A 12,024-nucleotide genomic window follows, 5' to 3' on the forward strand; every position below is an offset into this window, starting at 1 on the left:
CCAGTTTTTACACAAAAAATGGAATGCAAATATAAATATTTCCTGTCATCATGTAAACTTACTCAATGATATAACCTAATTACGATGTTTTAAATGCAAAGCATCTGTTTCAAACCCTACTAACAATACAAATGCAATCCCCAGAGAAATGGCATTACTGAACCAGATGGTAAATGTCATTATATGAATATCTAATATACTACAACAGTTTATTCTTTTAAGTTTAAGTATTGAACACTAGAATTTGTTTTTGTTCTAGACCAACGTATTATGAATTTTAAATGAAATCAGCTGGTGATGCCTCAGAAGCTAATTCCTATCACCTCACAAGTGCATTTAGGTGCCATGGACTGAATCCCCAGCCAAATAAATTATGGGTCCAAATTATGACTGAAAGACAACACATATTTGATTATTTAACTCCAATTGAGATCTAAAGAATCTTCTAAAGAATCGAGCAGTTCAGGACAATTAGAGATGGGCAATAAATACAACTTTGCTACGATCAATCATTCACATGTTTGAGAAAAAAAGTGGATATATAAACAGTACAAATGCTGAACAAGGCACTACCTTTGCTTAGGTGCATTTTTATCTAGGATACTTATATGCACTTCAACCAGATTTGAGCGATTGTTTTTTGCTCAGTAGCCTCTTACACAGATATAAAACTGCTCATTGTTTGCTCGAAGTAATGATAAAGAAAAAAACTCACCCCCTCAGTGCAGAACCATCTCCAGAATCCCTGAAAAAATTGAAAGAAAATACCAAGTTTATTTTCTGTTGAGCTCATGGTAGTTTGAACTCGCAAGTAAAATACGAAGTAATTCAGGTTAGTATTTTGGATACCTGATTTACTATATTTTTGCAGTTTTATTACGTTCTACACTTGTTGATTGTTTCAATGTTTAAAAAAAAACACAGAAACAACTAGGAAATAGCTACATTAATAAGTTGGGAGTTTTGAGGTTGAAAATAGCAAGTTGCATTCATGATTCTACTGGTCAAACATTGAAAAGTTACACTAAATCACCCATTTCAAAACAGTTCTGTGAAATATTTGCAAATGGTATCAGCAGAGTAAATGCATCAAGTGACTGTGTTCACGCTTCAGATTGTGAAACTCACCTGGGCTTGATGTGTTTTGTGTCTACAGTTTTTGCTTGATGTACTATTACATAACATTCTTGAGCAGCACAAAATGCTCATTAGCAAAGGATAGGGAATATATTTTGATGAAACTCAAGCTTCAAAATGCAGTTGGACTGCTTGAGCAACACAACAACTACTCAACACTTCATGATGTGAGACATAGAAAGATTAGGCCATTCAGCCCTTTAGGTATGCTCTGCCATTCAATTAGATCACACTCAATCTATATTTTGACTCTCTTTACCAACCTTTCCCAAATTCGGATATATTCATCTTGAAAATATGATTGTAATCAGTATCCAGAGCCTTATGGAGGAATGTTGCAGATTTCTACCATCATCGTGTGAGAAAAATTGAGACTGAATATTATTCCAGATTGGTGAAGTTCTTATTTTCAAATCATTTCCCTCTTGCTTTGGATTCCCTCAAAGAAAATGGCTACTCAGCATTTACCTTATCAAAACCCTGTAATATTGTATTCATATTAATTAGCTCATCTTTCAACTATTTAAACAAGACTGAACAAGCCAGGTTATCCTCATAAATTAATCTTTAAATCTTTTAACCTATACTGTACCCTCATCCAAGATTAATACATCCTTCCTTAGTGCCTTATCCAGAAGGGCTCTGACCAAGGCACTGGGAAATATAGCTTACTCGCCATTGTATTCCAATCCCACTGAGACAAAGGCAGACATTCTATTTGCCTTTTTAGGGTCAATGTTTTAAATGTCCCAGAAGACAACTGAACTATTTAGTCCACTTTGTTTTAACAATATCTCTTTCAACTTAAAAATGATTGTAGTCATTCTACGTGGTGCTTGTGCAGCGGATATAAATCGCCAGGCTCAGCACATCCTAAGTTAATAACCAGACCGTTCTTTATTAGGAAAGTCCAACTCCTTCTCATGGAGAGACAACCTAAAAGGCATTATTTGTCCTAATAAGTCCCAAGGCATTCTGATGGAGAGGGTGCAGAAAAGTTTTACGATGATGTTACCAGGACTGGAGGGTTTGAGTTATAGGGAGAGGCTGGATAGGCTGGAACGTTTTTTTGACTGGAGAGAAAAAGGTTGCGGGTGATCTTATAGAGGTTTATAAAATCATGAGGAGCACAGTTAAAGTGAACAGCAAAGGTCTTTTCCCTAGGGCAAGGGAGTTCAAAACTTGACAGCATAGGCATATCTTTAAGGTGAGAGGAGAAAGATTTAAAAGGGACCCGAGGTGCAACCTTTTCACAGAGGGTGGTTTGTACATGAAATAATCTGCCACAGGAAGAGGTAGATGTAGGTACAGTTATAAAATTTAAAACACATTTGGAAAGGTACATTAACAGGAAAGGCTCTGAAGGATTGTGCTAAATGCAAATAAATGGGTCTAAGTTTAGGTTGGGAAACTTGGTCAGCATGGATGAGTTGGACAGAGGTTCCGTTTCCATGCTGTATGACTTTACGTATAAAACAGGACCAACTCATCAGGTTCACTGCTATATCTGTCACTATATGACAGACTTGGGGTAGCACTTGAAAGCAATTGTGAATTACTACAAAAGGCCAATACACAATAGTTACACAAAGGTCTATTTAAAAAAAGCACATAAAACAAATATACAATCATTGGCAAAAATTATGAGTATCGAGAGGCATTTAATTAAATGGTGATGGAGGTTAATTGTTAGATGAGGCAATAATACACTGGCAAATAAAATACTGACATACAAACACATTTGGTGGTATATTAGTTCCTTTTCACTCACTTATCAATGGCAACCTTGATTTTAAGCTGGTAATTCAACTCTGGAAATTTAACGAGTAACCTGTGAACACAAAGTGTGTCTTAGATTTAATAAGCAAGTTACGATAGAGTGAAACATAATGAAGTAAAGATAAAGATAACAGTGAACATATATACAAGTAAGCTTCAGAAACTAAACAACAGGTGCACAGAAGCTTTTTAGGTAAGTAGCATAAGTGCATATTGTTAAACACCAGTAAACTATTTATTGTTGTAGCAATGTCTGCATAGTATGGAAATTATCTTACTGCAGGACTGAATTAAGAAAGGTTTATCAAGTTTTTAATTCGCAAAATAAACAGGAGAGTGTCATTCAGCAACTTTTGCTTCAATACAAAGTTGTTTTAGAGTCATAGTAAGGCAGTTTTTCACAACAGAATTTTGCACTAAGACAGGATTTTAATTACTTGGGTTCACCCTAGATCCAGACAGCTCCAGTCTGATGCGAATCAGCTTTTTACTTTTAACAATTCAGCACTCACTCAGTACTGCAATGAAGTATTAACTTAGATAAAATCCTATAGTACTGTAATAGAGATTAAACTCTTTATTTTCAAAAATGAGGAGATTGAGTCAAGGTGACATTGAAGTGCAGGGCATGGAGCCTAGTGAAATCCCTCGACATTCATTGAAAATTTAATTTGGTATTGGAAGTAAATACATAAAGCCACTTAAATATTTTAATTCATAGCAATGACTACTTTAAATATTGCTGACTATAATTGATCTGTATTTGTTTCTTTCTCATATCTGTTCTGATATCCAATATCCAGATGAGTAACCACTGCAGAATTCTGTAAGCTTTTGCTATCGAGTATTATTATGACAAGTTCTCAATAAGTATTTCTCTACCTACCTCACTTTTGTTGTAAACTGCACACCTGTTTTGATCACTAAAGGACGGTCTGGATGCATTGGCATGCATGGCTGCCTCTCCACGACAAAAGCACTGAGAAGAAAAACAGGTTAAATAAATCCCAAACTCTACAAGACTAGTTGACTGAGTGTTAGTTAAATGTATTTGACTGGAGTCTAGTCAGATTAGGTTAGTGTATTTTATAAAAGTAGAATTCTAGCTTGGCTTATATAATAGTCGATCATTATTCCCCATTCCCAAATAAATCTTCATTTTCAGAGATTGTTAGCAGCAGCGAATAGCAGCCAATAAGTGGGGAAATAATGCTGAATTGGTAAAACATGATCCATCATGTTGTCTGATGGATCAACATGATCTAGGTTTATATTCATCAAGATAAATAAGGTTAAAGGTTGTTTTTTCTGACAATTTTAAAGCAATGAGTTTTGGCTTTCTCAACTCAGCTTCTAGTGAATACGTGCCCATGGTACAAAACAAACATGGTGTTCAGCATGCAGTTAGGACATTGGGGATTGGTGATCAGCTCAGATCAATTCTCTTGTTGCATACACAAATATTAAACTGATTAAAATAAATGATGCATCCCTCAAGCTTAGAATAGAATAGCACTTTAATAGAATGCAAAAAGCTGCATAAGATCAGGAGAAAAGAGAACCATCCACATGATTGAAGTACCTTTTAATTAAGCTCCGAAATAATTCAACAATCCTCTCCTCCAGAACAGGTCTGTGGTGAACAATAGGATCGCCTTTGTAAGAAACCTTTTGTTGTAGTTCTTCCAGTTTCTTAATCTGCTGACGTGTTTGTAGCTGAGACTCAGCTAAAGATGTAATCCTGATATTGTGCAGAATAACATGTACATTGTGCAATGTGAAAACTTCATTTGTCATCAGCATCTGACAAAACATCTCAAATACATACACTTATTCACAGAAATGGCTATATTAAAAACAAAAAGATTCGGTTCTCAAATATATTTCATACCAGTTTTCAAGACGGTCAAGGCAGATGTTTGGTGGACCTCCTATGCATGCGACCTGTTGCCGCCTTTTCCAGTCAGCCAGTTCTTCATCTGTCAAGGTCTTCTGCACAAACTCCATTGTAGACAGTAGGGCAGCTAGGTCAGTTACTATTTGCTGTTATAGAGGAAGATTTAATAGCAAGAACAATTGTTAAACTGAACAGAGAAATAGCAAGTTTGAGCTATGATCAGCTAAAGAGAAAGATCCTTGAAAATTAACCATAATTTTTAAAATAACTGTACCCTCCGCATCTGATCCAAAGCCGTTAACATCTGTTCCAGTTGTGCCATCTTCTGCCTTGTCGCTGCTTGTGAATTCCCATTCAAATCTTGCACATCTGTAAACATTTAGAACAGCAATATGTTTAAGATTGTGACGATCCAACACAACTTCAAATAATTAAATTCCTGACACAAACCCATGACAAATTTATATAATATCAGATCCTTTTAAACCAGTTATCAGAGTAACCCACCTCCTTGGCTTTTCAGGGTCTTATAGTTGAAATCAAAATCATCCTGTAGGTTTTCCAGTATTTTAATTTTGTGTTCAAGGTCCTGTAAAACAAATATACTTGGACCCTTAGTTACACAGCTCATTTTAATAATAAAAGATGTAATTTTAATTCAAAAGTAGAATACGGAGGATGCCAAAAGTCTGAAATGAATATGGAAAATGCTGTCAGTACTCAGTAGGTAGTAACTGCATTTGTCGAAAGAAACAAAGTTAGTGGGATGAACTTTTCCACATTTCAGTCAAGCGTCAATTTTGAGACATTTCATGGAAGGTGCCCCTCTGTGAGCCCTGATGACTTTTCTGAAGAAATTCTCTGCTTATTAATTATTCAAGATCCACAACACCATACTCATGCAATCTTGCACTCAGCAGAGGTTTGTCAGTGTCAGGTCCTTGTGATGTGCATGCAATGGTCATCATTTTTAAACCCTAGCAGCATATCATTTCCAACTCTCCATTCAGGAACTGCCCTTAATGTCCTATGGGCGCAATTCAAAATGGCACAGTTGAAAAAGAGGCAAATTGGCAACCTTTTTCACAGGTAGGGGCGTGGCAGCCCTGGTGGAGTGTTGTGGAGAGGCAGGCTGTTCGTCTTCCCCAGGACTGATGCAGCAGACCATACTGGCAGTCTAGTCTGAAATAGCCTCTCAGATGAGTGTGGTGTTCATGGTCCAGAGGAACACTCAGCAAAATATAAAAAAAGGTTTACAAACACTCTGTGCACTGCATGGTTAGGGATCACTCATCCTCTCTCCAATGCCTCACTCTCATTTCACCATCGTACCCACATCCCAAAGGCTCATGGCCACCAATCTCACTATTGCACACACAATCTTTCCTCAATGGCTCTTACTATTTCCACTTCCCCAAAGTACCAAAGATTTCCTGCACTATATAGTTCATACTCACTCACTCAGAACACCTCACCAGTTTTCTTCACTGAAGGCTGGTAACCATGCCGTGTGAGCTGCTGCCATGTGTTGTAAATATGACACTGGTGTAACATGGTCCCATATGCTGTGCCTGCCCCTCTTCATTGTCCGTGAGAAGCTATGTGGCTTTCTGTCTGCACTAAAAAGATGCTGTCAGGGTGTAAGTGCAAAGTGTGTGAGCAGTAGGAAAGCAAGCTAAAAGCCCTGACATATTCCCTGCTCCAATGCAGGAGACAGATGCTTATTCCCACAGCCCAGCAGTTCTCAAACATAACTGGCCAGTAAGCTCTGAAGTGCAGTAGCAAAGTGAACAGTATCAGAGTTAGTCCGACATGTGCTAAAATGACATTGATGCTTTGCCAATGCTGACTTCTGCCAATGAAAGGTGCAGATAGGTGATAGTGAAATGTTAATGTATGCAAATGAGGCCCTTGCCATCTAATTATTCAGTGGTCGAAACTTTGCAGAAAATTATTAATTTTTTTTATAAAACAAGATCAGACTTTTCACATCTAAAAGACTAAAATTGGGCCGTGGAAGACAGAAACAGGGGAATATATTACAGGGAACAAAGAAATGGCAGAAGAATTGAATTGGTACTTCAGATCTGTGTTCACTGGGGAAGACACAAGCAATCTCCCTGAGGTAACAGTGGCTGAAGGACCTGAACTGAAGGGAATTTCTATTTGCCAGGAATTGGTGTTGGAGAGACTGTTAGGTCTGAAGGTTGATAAGTCCCCGGGGCCTGATGGTCTACATCCCAGGGTACTGAAGGAAGTGGCTCGAGAAATCGTGGATGCGTTGGTTATTATTTTCCAGAGTTCGATAGATTCGGGATCAATTCCTGCAGATTGGAGGGTGGCTAATGTTGTACTACTTTTTAAGAAAGCTGGGAGAGAGAAAGCAGGAAATTATAGACCAGTTAGTCTGACCTCAGTGGTGGGAAAGATGCTGGAGTCTATTATAAAGGATGAAACTACGGCACATCTGGATAGTAGTAACAGGATAGGACAGAGTCAGCATGGATTTATGAAGGGGAAATCATGCTTGACTAATCTTCTTGAATTTTTTGAGGATGTAACTCTGAAGATGGACGAGGGAGATCCAGTAGATGTAGTGTACCTGGACTTTCAGACAGCTTTTGATAAAGTCCCACATAAGAGGTTAGTGATCAAAGTTAGGGCACATGGTATTGGGGGAGAAGTACTAACTTGGACTGAAAGTTGGTTGGCTAATAGGAAACAAAGAGTAGTGATAAACGGTTCAATTTACCAAACCAGACGACACAGCTTAAAAATACGGAGTAGACCATTTAGGACAGAGATGAGGAGAAACTTCTTCACCCAGAGAGTGGTGGCTGTGTGGAATGCTCTGCCCCAGAGGGCAGTGGAGGCTCAGTCTCTGGATTCATTTAAGGGAGAGTTGGATAGAGCTCTCAAGGATAGTGGAATCAAGGATTATGGAGATAAGGCAGGAACAGGATACTGATTAAGGATGATCAGCCATGATCATATTGAATGGTGGTTCAGGCTTGAAGGGCAGAATGGCCTACTCCTGCACCTATTGTCTATTACCCGCACTGCGCCCACCTCCCTTTCCCCCTTTCCCCCCCCCCCCCCCCCCAGCTGTCTGCCCTTTGCCCAATTTGTTCAGATGGTGGGAAGATTCTGCCCACTGTTTTACATCTGTAACCTATCTTCGCAAAACAAGAAAAAAGTCAGATGCAATAGGTTTTTGAGCCTGGAGTAGGTTGGACAAGGACAAGGACAACATGAAAGGTCAAAAGAAAAATGAATAATAGCAGATAATTCTTTTGTCATTTTAAATCATATGGCCTCTGGATCGTTCAGATTAAATTTACACTAACATAACTCCAAATTGAAGATCACTGTTCTAACAGGCAGTTGGAATGTGCTTCATATTGTTTTGCATTTTAAAGAAGAAGCTAACACTAAATGAGCATTTGTGCTTCAACTAAAAATCAATTTAAAGATTGCAAGCCTCAATTTCAGTTGTAAACAATGGAGCATCAACAACTTAGAGCAGATTGGAGGGGCTGAACAGCCTCTTTCAGTTCCTATGTACCTAGCATTAGCTCTGGATTTGTACAGAACAAAGCTGTTATGATATTTTCCTTTTCTTTAAATGTTCTATTTTTTACTTAATACTAAGAAGGACTGTAATGTTTGACTTTTAACTTTGTTCCTTTATTTTTCTACTTTGTACCTAACATGGCATCAGGAATAGCAAGATTGTACACTTTTCACTGTACGCCTGCATCCCTGTACTTGAGTACATGTTTTCAAACTCTAATTTTAATATACACAGAATTATTCCCAAGTAATCCATAAAGCGTCTTCTTCCCTTGAGCAATAATTTACTACATATATGTTTCAAATCCTCAGATTTTAGAAACACCAGATTTTAATCCATACAAAAAGAACTAAATACCCAAAAAAATTGCAACTGACAATGATTCTCATTGACTGAGTAAATTTGTCAAAACAATATAAATTGGTTAAAACTTTTATGTTGAACAAGGTCTGATATGCACAACCATTTCTTTTTGTTTGACTATCACTCATCTTTCTAGGCCTTGCACCTTTTAGAAGGAATTTAATTTCGGATTGTGTTTGGCATGGGCGGCTGGACTGAAGAGTCTTTTTCCATACTGTATGAATCCATATGACTCCAATTTTCAGTTTATTTGTTAGTATAAAACTATGACTTCCTTTTTACTACTGTAACTAAAAAATGTAGGTTTTTCTCAGCAATTCATAGACTCACCTGAACTCTCTTCCGTACATCCTGCAGATTGTGTTCGAGAATTTGCTGTTTTTCAGTTACCACCGAGCTGTGATGTGGTGATTGTCCAGCTTGCTGGAAAGACATTTTAAAAAGATTAAACAGAAGCTACAGTACCTATGGTTTATGTCCGACATGCATTTCAGCAGTGGACTAACATGAAAATAAGAAGGCATATCTACTGCTTAATTGTAACGGTTTATTAAAATTAGCAGCAAAAAGAATTTGGAGAGGCACAAGGCACTTATTTTGTTTGTTTAAAAATTTTCTAAGTTTCATCCTCCCAACCAACTCTGGAAGAAGTGCGACATTCCATAACCCCACAGAGAAAGGCCACACTCTGATCCCCACACTCCAATTCCAGGTAGGAAAAGCCCTGCATTCCCTGGGCTGTACTTAATGTGTGATGGCTAGAGGAATGTTTCATATTTTAACCTTTTAGTTTTAAATCTTGGGATGTACTGAAAGAGTCTGAAGGCAGGCAATCCACCAAACCCTCCTCAGAACTAGCAGTATCCTCAGTTCTTCCAGAACGATCTGCTCCAATTTACAATCCAGTTTGTCTATCCAGATTGAAAATTGGGATTTTCTGTGGCCATTTTTAAAAGTCAGGCTTGTGGACTAAAATTACCCCCTCTGCCTCCCTGATAAGGGCACAAAAAAAAAAATTAGGGCACAAATGAGTATATTGAAATAATGCCACATGCCAATGCAAAGACGATAGGCCAAATGACACTTGAATTTTATTTTCACCTTTCATTGCATACTTTACTTCCAAAATAATGCCATTTGCATTATTTTTCTAAAGAAAGGGTGCAGATTTACAATCAGAAAAAATGTGCATAAATGTTGCATGTATAAAGAGGTTTATGTTGCTAGTCTGGTTGGTAACACTGCAATCTCACTTCACTCACTTGTGACACTGACGTTGCTACTTGAAGAAGACGTGCTTCTTCCCATAAGCATCGAGCTATGATGCGTGCAATCTCCATCGGCCTTTCCAAATACCTGTTCTGTAAAATAAAAAGGAAAATTAATTAAAATGGGAACATTCCTTCAGAGCAATTTTTATTAAATGATTTTTCATTAAATGAGAGACAGAAAGTTCTCTTCTTTAATGCCATTTATACCCATGTTGATGGAGCACAACTTCAAACAAACAAACAAATGAAACAGCAGCCAGATGGACTAAATTTTGGGCCTGGAAGCCAGGATGGATATCTGAGAAAGTTCAAAACTTATTAGATAAAAGAAGCAAACATAAGTTACATGCAAACCTGACACACCAAAAGGATAATCATAGCAGCAGGAAAACATATCCAGCAGTTGGGAACCGTTACTAATACTTCCCCTTCTTGGGCAATCTGTAAACGTGACCTTTTCTATACAGACGGAACTGCATAGTCACACGTACCCACACCTCAGGAATCCCTGGCTATACAAATGTAACCACAGTTAAATCAGTTCAGACAAATGTCAGATCTTAACAATTCACCCAATGATCTGTTTGAGGGGTGGCAGGTCTGTTTGTGTGTCTGCGTGAGAGAGGCAGAGACACACACACAGCGAGAGAGCGAGAGCGCGCGACACAGAGACTAATGCATCTTTGAGTGATAGCTGGAGGCTGACAATAAATCAATCAAGGAAAAGCCACGGAGAATCGTAGAGTCCTTTTTAAAAAGAAAATTTAAAAACTAATTTTCTCAGATGTTCAGGAAAATATTCAAATCTTTTAAATACATGCATATCTGAACTTTTAGAGTTCTACCTTTTATAATGCATCATCACTTCAAAAAAACCTGATGGGCAGCACTTGCAAATTAAAATACAAAACCTATTCCAATTGAAGTGGAAGCACACAACTTCTGTCACTTCTCTTATTTTCCATTTTTAATGACTGATTTTCACATAAACCTATCAATGGCAAACTACGTACCTGCAGGTACTGTTTAATCTTCCGCAGATTGTGCTGATAGAGAACATTGGATTCCTGTAGAAATCTGCTGTACTGTTGATCAATCTCACCCAACAGATTATGGAACACTAGTGTAGCATGTGATTCCTTGCTTGCAGCATATGCCCTGGAAGGTTAAAGAATGATTTTTTAAAAAGTCAGCCATTGTGCTTCAGTTACCACAACTGCACCTTAATTACAAAATGTGACATCATGGATAGTGCAAACATATCCAAAATATGAAAGAAAGAACAAAATTTATTCAAAGAGGAGCAGAAAGAAAAACTGAAAACAGAATATATTTCAGAACTTAAGTTTGAAAGTAAATGAAAAATGAGCAACTAAGTGAGTACTTTGTAGGACATGCACACAGGTTTTGTACAGTCCCAAGAAACTGGCTGCTGTTGATCTGTTGCAATAACTCAGACATAAATATGCTTCTTTTAAAAAAAAAGTCAATTATAGGTTGTGGGCAGTGCTTTTTGGGCCAGCATTTGTTCCCTATTCCTATTTGCCCTCGAGGAGATGGTTCTGTGTTACCTTTTAGAAAAACTACAATCCATTTGTTATACGGAGATCCACTGAAGGAACGGTGATATGTTCCCAAGTCAAGGTGGTGAACAGCTTGAAGGAATTTCAGTCAAGTTATGGATAATAGAACATGACAAGCAACAAGAAAATGGTTAGTTACTCCACTGTATCAAAAAAATTAACAAATACTTTCCAGCGTATTTTTTTAAAGAAATGGAAACCAGTGAAGAAACCTTACGTTTATTTTAAAGAAGAATAGATGGATTTTCCAAATAAAACATGTTGGGTTGAAAGCTCCTTGGCAACCTTCAAGAAGCTGGTTAATTTAGTACACACTCGTGATCAAATGAGTACATAGAACATAGAATAATACAGCACAGAATGTAGCAGATGATAGGCTGTGGACCAAGATTTGGAATCACAGCAAATCTTGTCCCTCCC

General features: G+C 37.7%; 1 protein-coding gene across 7 annotated transcripts in view; it reads right to left on the reverse strand.

Annotated features, from left to right (window-relative positions):
* Nucleotides 1-12,024, reverse strand: part of stat3 (signal transducer and activator of transcription 3 (acute-phase response factor)) — a 52,652-nt gene that overhangs the window by 17,240 nt on the left and 23,388 nt on the right. For all 7 annotated transcript variants that reach the window (XM_072561519.1, XM_072561514.1, XM_072561513.1 and 4 more), the window contains 10 exons: nucleotides 11,035-11,179; nucleotides 10,013-10,111; nucleotides 9,081-9,173; nucleotides 5,321-5,402; nucleotides 5,088-5,182; nucleotides 4,808-4,959; nucleotides 4,499-4,657; nucleotides 3,803-3,895; nucleotides 2,909-2,968; nucleotides 716-745 (listed from right to left, as the gene is read on the reverse strand). In XM_072561519.1, coding sequence (XP_072417620.1) covers nucleotides 716-745; nucleotides 2,909-2,968; nucleotides 3,803-3,895; nucleotides 4,499-4,657; nucleotides 4,808-4,959; nucleotides 5,088-5,182; nucleotides 5,321-5,402; nucleotides 9,081-9,173; nucleotides 10,013-10,111; nucleotides 11,035-11,179 — 1,008 coding nt within the window. The remainder of the gene's footprint in view (nucleotides 1-715; nucleotides 746-2,908; nucleotides 2,969-3,802; nucleotides 3,896-4,498; nucleotides 4,658-4,807; nucleotides 4,960-5,087; nucleotides 5,183-5,320; nucleotides 5,403-9,080; nucleotides 9,174-10,012; nucleotides 10,112-11,034; nucleotides 11,180-12,024) is intronic.

Source organism: Chiloscyllium punctatum, chromosome 42, assembly GCF_047496795.1.
Source record: "Chiloscyllium punctatum isolate Juve2018m chromosome 42, sChiPun1.3, whole genome shotgun sequence".
Classification (NCBI taxonomy): Eukaryota; Metazoa; Chordata; class Chondrichthyes; order Orectolobiformes; family Hemiscylliidae; genus Chiloscyllium; species Chiloscyllium punctatum.